Here is a 12,644-nt window from a genome sequence, read left to right as displayed (position 1 = left end):
GAAAAAAAGTTACGAAAAAGCGGAGCGTTACACTCGATATAGCTTACGATACCAAAAAAACTTTATTGTAAATAAAACTTTGTGTTCAATGAATTTATACCGCCATGTTGAGAAAACTATAAAAACAAATACGGTAGACTTACCAATGTTGTTTGGTCAATATATGTTCGTTTAGTGATATTAAAAAATATTAACTATATATGGCTTGTTCAAATATAACTTTTATCGAATTGTACATAATAATATGCACATGATGACGCTACTAATAAAAAAAACTATACTGATGTTATACGGTATAGTACTAATGTTGTTCAAATAGTATTAGTAATATTAAAAAAAGAAAATCATTAAAAGTTAAAATTAAAGAAATATGTTTAAGTTAAAGTGAATATAATATTAATTTATTGTAATACTGAAATAATAAAAGTATGGAAAAAAAACTTTATATATTATTATAAAAATCAAATTTCATGATCCCTTTCCAATTATATTTGTTGACGTCGCGCGTTGCAGCGAAACAAAACAAATGATAATGTAAAACAAACGTTATTTGAAAATGAATCATGTTGTTTAGAAAACCAAACCATTAGAATCGGTTCAGTTTATTATCGTACCATTTTATGATACCAAATAAATACTCAATTTTGAATACAACTTCGTTTTTAACAAAACTTATACCATAATGTCGGGGAAAAAGTTAACGAACGGAAGTTATTTAAGAGATATCAAATTAAGTGAGATACTTTATACCATGGTAACACCGGTACAGGTATGTATTATTTTTTATGGTTTCTTGTTTGATAATAGATATCGTGCCGTCACTGTAGTGAACTGAATCGCAACCAAACGAACAACATCAGTTCGGTACCGGTATTTATTTTTATTGTCTTTTCTTTCGATTAACTGACATCGCATCGCTAGCGTACCGTACCAAACAACATCTGTAGCGATACATGTATTCATCTTATGGTTTTCGGTTTCAAAATATTTTTCATTTAAACAATTTATAACTGTGTCTGTGACGATATATAAATATCAATACCAGTACTGTGACAATTTGAACTGACTGGTACAGTTAAAACAACATTGGTGTCTGTATGGGTGTTTGTTTTTGTAATTTTCGGTTAATGTAAAACACGTATTGACTTCTATACCGAATGTATGAATCGTATTGATCAGTAATTAACCAAACCGATACCAAATTAGCTGCTAATTAAAATACTACTAATAAAGAGTAAATAAACAAATACCTAAGAATTATTAATTACTATATGTTACTAAAATATCAAACGATAATAAATAAAATATTAAAAATAAAAGCAAATACTAAAATATATTAATTACTATTCGTGTTAACTATGCAGTCATATGTATAAATATAATATAATAATGGTATACTAAATTTTTATTTTTATGGAACTATAACTTAGAAATATAATACTCTTATTAGATTTAGATGACTAATCACATCTCATTTTTCTGCTTTTTCTATTTTTTCCTTTAGTATATAATTTAGAATGCGAATTTAAAAAAACAGGAAAGTAATGTCCATCTTTCCCTAGCTTTTAAGAAAAAAAATATATCGCGAATTGAAGATTATACTTTTATTTTGTAAAGAAAAGAATAAATTCATGGTAGCCACCGAAGCAATCATCTATGAATTTGTTTTTTCAAAAGAAAAATACTGATGAATTTGTTTTTTCAAAAGAAAAATACTGATGAATTTGTTTTTTCAAAAGAAAAATACTGAATGATGCATAATTAAATCATTTTAGTTGCATGCCTATTTTTATATAAAGATGATAATCGATGATATACTGCAAGCAATTACATATTTAATCCTATAAGATTTAGACTTTGTCATACACATGACCTCTAGCAGTGTTAAATATTATGGTTATATTGTGTTGTGTTGGAATGACAGTTTTTGGTGTTTTTATCATTGGTCAAATCTGAATTTGTTGATAGACTAGTATAACTAGTTGTGCTACATTTCTTGCCAGGAAGGAAAGGAGGATTTGAATTTGATTTTGATGAAACTATAATATAATATAATATAATTCATGAATTTGACGGTAGTCTTCTTGTCATAAAGAGTGCTTTCCTTTTTCACTCCCAAACCCAAAACGTACTGAACATCCCCCTGTAATTGTACATGCTCCCATAGCAATAACATATTTTGGTTCAGGCATTTGCTCGTATAATCTCACTAAGGAAGGGGCCATTTTCATTGTTACTGTTCTGGCTGTTAAAATAAGGTCCGCTTGTCTAGGACTCGATCTTGGTACTAGTTCATAACGATCAAAGTCGAATCGTGAGCCTATTAGTGAAGCAAATTCAATGAAGCAACAACTAGTAGTTACAAGCAAGTGAAGCAACCTTACTATTGTATTGATTGCTGCAATAATTAAAACATGGAATTTCAACCTTGACAAACCAAAATCAAAACGCTTCACACTTAACTTGTATTGAGTAAAATGTTGCTAGCCTTGCACAACAACTTCCAGTGGTAATCTGGATTGATTGAAGTGATGGCCGGGTAGACATTTCATTTCTTTTTGAACGGACCAAATTCATGAAAGAAAGTATGTCAAACATTTTAGACCAAATGTGTAATCTTTTATGCACGGAATATATCTATCCATATAACACTTGAACCATTTGTGTAAAAACTGATTTTTATACTTGGTTTCAATGTTACATGTGTAGTAAGTTAGTTATCAAAAGTTGATAAATTTTGAAGTTACATATTTGTTCTTAGGGGGTCGGGGCGCTCAGTAGTGGGCAACCCATCACTCGTTAATGAACGTTAAACACCATCGCCACCCAACCTTTCCACGTGTGAAGTTGATAACGCGTTGCCATGATCACGCGTTGAAACCCAAAATTTTGTTACGGTTGGTGTTGTATTTCTGACCGTTGGGAAAAACCATCACTAGTGATGGGCACTCCTAGCAAAATCCATCAAGCTCAATGACGTGGCGGCCAATGATTGGGTGTTGTGAGTGATGGAAAACCATCACCTACCCCTGATAAACCACTGCTATGCTTTGGATGATTGCTTAAATTTAAATGAACATCTTATTTTAAGATCGAGATAGAATAGGAGTAGCAAAGCAAAAATAAAAATAAAATATATTAACGACGTTAAAGGGCAGGCTCTCGAATCTCGATACTCGTTCTTGATATTGTGAATATGATTAAACCAGTGATTCAAATTCAAAATAAATATTTTATATATATATATTCGGTAATCTCAAGATTAGAAAGAAGGATAACAGAATTCCTATGAATTATTTGATACAACAATCAATCAATCATATTCATTCATATGATGATGAAATGGAATGAAATGAAAACAGAGGGAGGAAGAAATGAAATCAACGTTGGCAACGAGTAATAGTACTGCAACCACGCTGGTAAGGGTTAGCTTGACCACCTGATTGACAGTTGTAGTAGGAGGCACCCCTCTGAGAGCAGGGCACATTGTTCCCCTGCAGCGCTCCGTAGCTTATGTAGTTACTCGTCGCTAATATACGCCTCGTGCTTTCCGATTCCATCTCTTCCATACATTCGCCTACAGATCCTCTACATCCTCCTCCTTGCTTTGACGACATCCACATCAATTCATCTCCACCACTAGCGGCAGCCGCCGGTGGCATGATGAAACTAGATAACATCAAGGCGGAGATCACCAGAAGAAGAAGATTGGTAGTAGAAATCGCCATTGTTTGTCTGTATTGTTTGGTTTGGCTGAAGAAGAAGAAGAAAGACAAATAGAGCGGTTGGGTTGGGTTGGGTTGGGTTGGGTTGCAGGCCCTTATTTAAATACTATACTTGCCTGCCCCGGCCCCCTTCCTTACTCGTTTTCATATTCTTTTCTTTTCTTGTTTTCCAAATTTGCCCCTCACTATTTCTTCCATAATAATAAGATTTAAATGCCCGGATAGTCCTTTTAGGGTTGTAAACGAACCGAACGGACACGAATAAAGGCATGTTCGTGTTCGTTCGTTAAGGAAATTAACATGTTCGCGAACTAGGCTATAATACCATTAGCATTTATATGTGAGATATAGCAAAATAATTGATGCAAAAAAATGCACAAACATGAAAAATCAACAAATGAAAGTAAGGATTCTCTGAAATAACAATTTTAAGAACGAACAAGTTTTGTAATTGTGAACATGAATAATGTACTCATAACGTTAATGACAAAAAAACGAAGATAAATCATAAATACAACATTAAACAAAGAGTTATAAATTAGTCATTTTTAAACAACTCCATTGAGTCTATTTATCTATTTACAGCCTCATCCATTTTAGTACATTTACCAAAAGATTCAGATAAAACCTTAGAAAAAGTTGATGATGAGTGATGACCAATGGAGTCTTGGTTCTTTAGTAAAGACAAAACCTTTAAATATCTTAGTTTGTAAGAGAGGAGGTCTTGAGTTCAAATCTCACATACGACAATAATTAAAAGAAATTTGGAAAAGTTGATGATGGCTGCATTTAACCTCATTTATTATTTCCATTTATTTATCTCATATTTAAAACCATCTTTTAGCTTTGCATTTAAATTTTTGGCATCTATACGTACATGTCAAGAATGGTTCGTTTCTACGTGTCACATCCATTTGGTCTAACAGAAAAACTCTTCCCTTATTATACGAATTTAATATGACTAGTTATTGTGGTCACATTCTGCAGATGGAGCCTACTTGTAATTAAGTAAAATATATATATTATTTAGATAAATAAACGAAATCAAACAAAATAAATATTAATTTGAAGCCGTGTGGTATTATTATTATGGGTGGAGATACAATAGGAAGTTTATTTGGCTAGGAAGGATAGGAAGTGATCTTGACCATTCATTAAGTTAATCAAGGGCTAAGATTAAATCAGGGAAATTGAAAAGAATAAAAGAGGCGCGTGAGTTTGTTCAAGGGCATTCTAGTCAATCCAAGCCAATAGTTTCTCTCTCCTCCAATTCCCCCCCATTTTTTAAACGTTAATAACTCTTTCATACGACATTATTTTTTTATAAAAATTGCACCAAAAAAACGAGCGTTTTTTTTTCTTTAAAACGAGTATACTATTGCTATATTTAAAAAAAAAAATTAAAACCCAGTTGCGTAAAACGCAATAGAAAAACCACCAGTTACGTAAAACGCAATGAAAAAAAAAACCTAAAAAATGCCATTTTTCTAAAACGCAATGCACCAAAAACACAAAGAAATGACTTATTTGTAAAACGCAATGGCCAGAAAACACACAGAAATGTCTTATTTGTAAAACGCAATGGCCAGAAAACACATAAAAATGTGTTCTACCTAAAACGCAATGCACCAAAAACACAAAGAAATGACTTATTTGTAAAACGCAATGGCCAGAAAACACACAGAAATGTCTTATTTGTAAAACGCAATGGCCAGAAAACACATAAAAATGTGTTTTACCTAAAACGCAATGCACCAAAAACACAAAGAAATGTCTTATATGTAAAACGCAATGGCCAGAAAACACTTAAAAATGACTCATTCTAAAACGCAATGGACTGAAAACACCTAAAAAATGTGTCACTGTGAACTGTCTACGAATTACTGTCTTCGAAATGAGCCAATTTATGGAAAATTAATTTTTCTGATGCGTTTTTAGTACAGCAATTTAATCGAAAAAAAAAATTTTTCCGAGCGCCAGGGGCTCTGCCCCTTGGACCCCGCCAGGGGCTGCCGCCCCTGGGACCCCGCTACCGGGGGCTGCCGCCCCCGGACCCCCGCAAAGATTGTAAAACGCAATGACTAAATCAAAAACCCAGATCATGAAAATGAAATTAAAGAATTTCTTACATGGATCGAAGCCGATTTCTTCATCAATTGACAAATTTTGAATGATAGAAACACTTATCAACGCTCGAATCGAACGAATCGAGTGATTATCTCCAAAATCACCGGAAAAAACGAGATTTTTTTATGAAATTAAACTGGGTTTTCTTCAAAAAAAGCTAAAGAACACGTTGATCGGGTTCTGAATCATTGATTGGTGATGAAAATCGCACTATAATGTAGTGATTATTGAGATAGAAAGTGAAGAAATAGTTGAAGATGGTGGGTTTTGAAAATGGTGGGTTTTTGAATTTACTGGGTTTTGAAAAAGGAAGAAGAAGGAGTTGGATTGACTAAAATACCCTTTCTCTTTATTTTAAAATTTGCCACATGTCATAATCCTATGGCTTCCTATCCTTCCTAGCGAAAATTAATTTCCTATTTGATCTTTTCCCTTATTATTATATATAAAAGCATCTTTGTTAATCAAACATACATTCGTATTAGATAAGAATTAAATAACAAGTAGGCATTAGGTACAACAAGAAGGAACATGTTTTATTATTCCAGTTTTAGCCTTATGAAACAATTGCAGCCGTACCTACCAACCGTTAAATACATATATCCATTATATTCAGATACATACGGGATTTGTAAATTTTATTTACCAGACCAGATGATGTTTATAAATTCGTATTCCTTGTAGCTATCTGTGTAAATATGAACTAAAGCTCTACCCCACCCAAACTAAATAATATTCCAGAGCCGCGTGAGCTGACCTTTTGAGTTTTGAAGGATGTGTATATATATAAACTTTCATATGATTATTACAAGCTAGCTAGGCCACTGTTATTATTCAATGGAAGTCTGTCTAATGCTTCCATTCAAACTTGCATGCAACGAGTGGGATTTATTTATTTATGACACTTTCTAAACCTAACCAAAGAAAATGTTGTAATATGAAGATGCGTATAAACATGAGAAAAATATAATATATACAAGGCTTCAAACGTTCATGTCTACTATGTCTATGAAAAATATAATTATATATAGCAGCTAGTGTCGTCATATTCTAGAAAAGACAAAGTAAATGTTTACTAAACAATAAAATATCAACATGTCTCGTTTTATCATTTGATTTCACGTATAAGACATGTTTATTAGACCTTATCATAATTCGATGAAGACTCTAGATGTATATATTAACACTTTAGGCTCCAGTGAGTGAATGCAATTTGTTACAAGTTCGTAAGAAACTAGAATTAATATGTATATGTGAATTTTAAATCAATAGTACCACTACCAACCAATTGTTAAAACTTCATCACCAATCTTTACACAAACAAATGCATAGATAACTCACATTCATCGACCTTAATTGCCCAAAAACAACCATAAAAATTTAACATTTTATTTTATTTTATGGTTCAAATTAGTTCTAACGTTTGAACTTTGAAGTATAATAGCGGCCACTAGGCGATTATCTCATGTTATCTAAATATATGAGAGGGGGTTGGGGTTGGTCATCAACTCACACTAACCAAATAATTATAAAGTAAGAAGGTAAGGTGTTAGGTAAATAGAAACTGGTGAAAATTGATACGATAAAGTATCACCAAATGGCTAGTTCCCAGAACCAGTCTATGCATCTCTCTACCTCTTTTTACTAATTCAAACTACCAACCAAGTTTCAAATAAAATATATGTGCCAGTTGGGATATGAAAATCCATAAGAAAATGTGCAGTGGTAGGGCTTTATAGTGGGGGTTATGTGATAAGTACCTGTGTAAGAAAGGGGGTTATGTGACTTTATATAATTTGAGTGTGTAGGGTTATACGAGGCTTTATATATATGCATGTATATATATGTGTGTGAGTGGGGAAGGAAGGGTCAAGCCGTTATATACATCACAGGGAGACAAAAAACTTACTCCATAGCACCGGCGGTAAGGGTGTAACCAGGCGCTATAGGGGGCCATGGCGGGTTCCGACGATATATACCGCCCCACTACACATGGCCTAACTAGCTAGGAAGACAACAAAATCACAAATCGACAAAGAAAAGAATCTTGGTCAAAGTCAACTCATTTTCAAACCGTTGATGCAAACCCATGATGCATGAGAATTGAGAAATGATGAGAAACAAATAACCTCGTTGGCTAATTCCTTTATGCAAGGACATGACTTTTGATTCATTAGGGGGAAGGGGTGCCCCATTCACATACCTTTAAGTCCATCAATCTCCCTTTATTACGTCACTCTTGTTCCATCCACTACCTTAAACTATCCAATTTAGTGGTGTTACTATCCTAAAACATAGATCCCACCATTTGCCCCATTCTCTCTCTCTCTCTCCCTCTCCATACACAGAACTCTATATATCTCTCCTCTTATCACACTTAGACCATTGGGTAGTCCCCAACCCAACCCCTACCCGCCGGGCTATACCCGCACCACCGACAACGATGTTTGGGTTGCGGGTAGGGGTATCCGTTACAAATGGACCTTGCGCCCTGGTTCCCCTAAGGCCGGTCGTTCGTACTTTGGTGGCTTGGTCCAACCTTTTAATGCGAAATCCATCATCTTGGCTTCGAATTTCAAATTTTACGTGATTTCCAGATTTTTCATTTTTTTTATGTAAATCATCTGAAATTGGGGATTTCTATCTCACTATATTTGAGGTTATGACTGTTAGTCATGTATGTATGTTTAATTTTGAACTTGTATTTTTTTTAGCCAAAGTGTGATTTCTAGATTTTTCATTTTTTATGTAAATCATTTGAAATTGGGGATTTCTATTTGTCACTATATTTGAGGTGACCGTTAGTCATGTATGTATGTTTAATTTTGAACTTGTATTTTTTTTAGCTAAAGTCACAAGAAAAAGGGACCATCTTTTATAAAATGCAACTTTATAATCTATCATGAAATAATATTATTTTTATCCCAAAGTGTGTATTAAACACTGCACTTGGCGTTGGGTGTTATCGACATACCTTGATATCGAAATGCGTCCTTTAATACCACACAATCGTCCCTAAATTCAAAAAAAAAAAAAAAAAACAAACACTTTTACATTTTGCATATTGTTAAAACAACAAGAGTATGGCAGGGGAAGGTCCAGGATCAACTCCAAAAGACAGCTCCTTGATCAGAATCCGCAACCAAAGAGCACTGTTAACCTTAACGTTAGTCATATCGGTACCGAGTTTAATATTTCATGACATGTCTTTATAGCTAAACATTTACATTATTTACGTTGAACAAAACCAATGGACTTGCCAACTTTATGTTGACACTTTTCTGCATGCTTGCAGGTCGTTAGATACATCGATGCACAGGAACTTACAGTCTGAGGAGCTTGAAGTGTTATGGGTAGTGTTGTTTGTTAAGAACATTTAATATTATGCTTTTTAAAACAATATGGTTTTAGTTGTTTTGAAACAGTCACTTTTGCTTCCGCTGATTACATACATTTGTTTGAAACGTTTATTTTGGAATACACTATTCATGTTGGACATAATGATTGTGTTTAATACTATTTACTATTAGTTCGACATGATTAGTGGCTAGATCCTGATACGTCACACGCCTCGCGGTGAAACCCGTATGTGGTAATTTGGGGGTGTGACATTATTAAAGATATTTTATAAATAATAGGGTGAAAAGACAATTATACCCTCATATACCTTGCACCTGATCTCATTTAACAGAAAAAATCAACTAGGTTAGGGTCAAAGGACATATCGTGCAAGATTTTAAAACAATAGGTACAAAACTCGTTAATTTTGAAGACAAAGGACACCGCTTGAAATGTGGTATATAGATAAAGGACAAAACTTGCAATTTACTCAAAGATCAAATACAAATACAATTAGTATACAAAACGTACGAATGACATGGAAAACTAAAAAAAAGGCGGTCAAATTTTTCATAATTATTCTATTCATAGAGTAATTATCTTGATGAACTGGTAGAGTAATTATGATACACTTGTAGAGTAATTTTGAATTTTATGTTGTTTGATGCACTTATAGAGTAATTTTGATAATTATTCTACTAATAGAACAATTACGAAAATGTTATTGCTCTTTTTTTATTTTTCCACGTCATTCGTACGTTTTGTATGATAAACCTATTTGTAGATGATGTTTACTCTTATAATATAACTAGTTGGATGCCCCGCCCGCATTGCGGGCGCTAAACCGAATATTTCTTAGTTTCATAACTTGTACGTATGTATTCTAGTTACTTGTACATACTACTTATAAAACAATCTCAACACAAAATACATCGTGTCAACCAATTAAATTAAAACACTACCATAGTTGAAAAAAAAACGATGGCAAGCCTGTAATTTTAAGATGGGGGCAAAATAGTAATTTGTCAGAAACAATGAGCTAGTGTTAGACACCTGATTGACTCAAAAGTTAGATTGAGTCAATCAAGTAAAATAAAAACTACTATAGTTTTGCAAAAAAAAAAAAAAATGATGGCAAGACTACTGATGAAACAATGGTTAACCGGGCAGGGTTAACACACTGGTCTCGTCAAGAAGGGTTAATCCCTTCCTCTCGGAGATCGCTGGCTGGGTCACCGGTGGATGATCTCCTGCACAAGGAAACAAGCCGTGACTCGTAACAAGGAGGATGGGGTGGGGGGTGCTCCTTGTTACCACTCTCCGGCGTGAGAATCAGTAGTTTGCTTGGGAAGCAAAGCAAGATTATAGTAGTAGTGAGAGAGTTGTGAAGAGATACCTCAAACCTGGTTTGGGGTCGGTATTTATAGCCGAGGAGTGAAGGAGGAGATTGATGGATGGGCTGACGACGAGCTGCACCGTTGCAGGTGTGTCAGTCTCGCCGGCCGTGGGGGTTACGCCACGTCAGCCCATTGCTTTAATAGCTCTGACAGGGGACTGTCGCCGGCGCCACTTGCCTAGTGGTGTCAGCCACTTGCCTGGCGTGTCAGTCCACTTGTTGGATATGCAGGGTGCGGTGCGAGCCGCATCGCTGCATGCGGTAACGTCTGAAGTTACCGCGTCTCTTACTTGTGATCAAGAAATACGCGAGATGCGGTGTTGGCCGCATCATCGTATGTGGAGACTATTTGCTCGCTTCCCTTGTCGTGACGAAAATGGCCATATGATGCGGTGCCAGCCGCATCGATATGTTCATCTTCTTTCGTACTTGGGTCAAGCTATTCATCTTCGAACCGAATGGGTTCGAAGGATGTGACCGCATGGGTGCGGTTTGCTTACTGGTAGGGGTTTGTTTGATGCGGGTAATGGTCGTTTTGGGACCATACCCCTTCAACTACAAATTTTAGCTGGGCAAAATCATATTTTTTTTAAATGAGGCAAACTTATAATTTTAAACTGAAGGCAAATTTGTAATTTTAAGCTGGGGGAAAAGCCAAAATTTTGTTTTGAATTGGGGCAAAATCATAGTTTTAAACTAAGGGCAAAATCATAATTTTAAGCCGGTGACAAAAGCATAATTTTATTTTGCACTGAGGGCAAAAGCGTAATTTTGAACTGAGGGCGAAATTGTAATTTTTGAAAGGGGGGGGGGGGCAAAATCATATTTTTGAATTGAGAGCAAAATCATAATTTTGAGCTATGGAAAAAAACTAAAACGATGACAAGCCTACAAATTTAAACTGGAGGAAAATTGTAATTTTTTAAATGAGGGCAAACTCGTTATTTTAAACTGAGGGCAAATTCGTAATCTTGAGCTGGGGGGGTAAAACGATAATTTTATTTTGAAATGGGGCAAAATCATAGTTTTAAACTAAGGGTAAAATCATATTTTTTAGCTGGACAGAAAGTCTAGTTTTATTTTAAACTGAGGACAAAATCATAATTTTGAACTCAAATATAAAGAATGAAATCCGAAAAAGAAAAAAAAATATTGGTGGCTGGCCGCCCAAAGCCACCACTTAGAGCATAGAACTATTGCCCCTCAGTAGGGATGGCAAAAGTACCCGAGCCCGATGGGTATACCCGAAACCTGAAACAAATGGGACAGGTATACCCGATACCCGACGGGTATTGGGTAGGGTATGGGTTTAGTTTTAAAAATTTTCGCGGGTATGGGTCGGGTATGGGATTAGGTGATACCCGACCCGATTACCCGAAACCACATACCCGTTTACCCGAACTATATACCCGATCATATACCCGATTTTTTTAATTTATATTTTTATTTTTCATTAACTTGTCTATTTTGATTTATTTTAGTATGTTCATAATGTGAAAAAATAAATTTTCTTTCATTTGATAATAGTATTTATATTTTGTATGTTGTGAAGTATATACATGTAATTGTATAAGTATAATAAAGTTATTATTAATTTATGATAAAACTTATATGTAGGTAATGTACATTTTTAATTTATAATAGTTGTTGTATAAATAGAATTATATAATAATTATAATAGTAAAAAAATGTATTTAGAAATCTCAACATATATCTTTTAACAAACTAATGGGTATACCGGGTACCCGCGGATATACCCGATACCTAACAGGTAATTACCCGACAAATACCTGACGGGTATTGGGTCGGGTATGAGACACAATTTTATAACCCGGTATGGATATAGGATTACCAATACATGACCCGAACCCGACCCATTGTCATCCTACCTCTCATGCTATTTGTGATATAGAAGATGCGTCAAGAGGCATTTTCATTTTCTTTCATGCCTTAATATTACAGTTTAATGTCACACGAGGAAAAGTCCAAATATTTCACAAAATGTGCAAGTCTAGTTTCTAAGTCGTTAATATGTATGGATAGAAAAGGGGCATGTG

The 12,644-nt window shown here is 34.5% G+C and overlaps 1 protein-coding gene across 1 annotated transcript; it reads right to left on the bottom strand.

Moving 5' to 3' along the window:
• Positions 1-3,212: 3,212 nt before the first annotated feature.
• On the bottom strand, positions 3,213-3,788 carry LOC110866023 (rapid alkalinization factor). Its single transcript, XM_022115378.2, has one exon. The coding sequence runs from the start codon at positions 3,726-3,728 to the stop codon at positions 3,381-3,383; it is 348 nt and encodes a 115-aa protein (XP_021971070.1). The 5' UTR covers positions 3,729-3,788; the 3' UTR covers positions 3,213-3,380.
• Between the last annotated feature and the right edge of the window lie 8,856 nt (positions 3,789-12,644).

Source organism: Helianthus annuus, chromosome 6 (assembly GCF_002127325.2).
Source record: "Helianthus annuus cultivar XRQ/B chromosome 6, HanXRQr2.0-SUNRISE, whole genome shotgun sequence".
In the NCBI taxonomy this organism is placed as follows: domain Eukaryota; kingdom Viridiplantae; phylum Streptophyta; class Magnoliopsida; order Asterales; family Asteraceae; genus Helianthus; species Helianthus annuus.
This window is presented reverse-complemented; position numbering and strand designations above follow the sequence as displayed.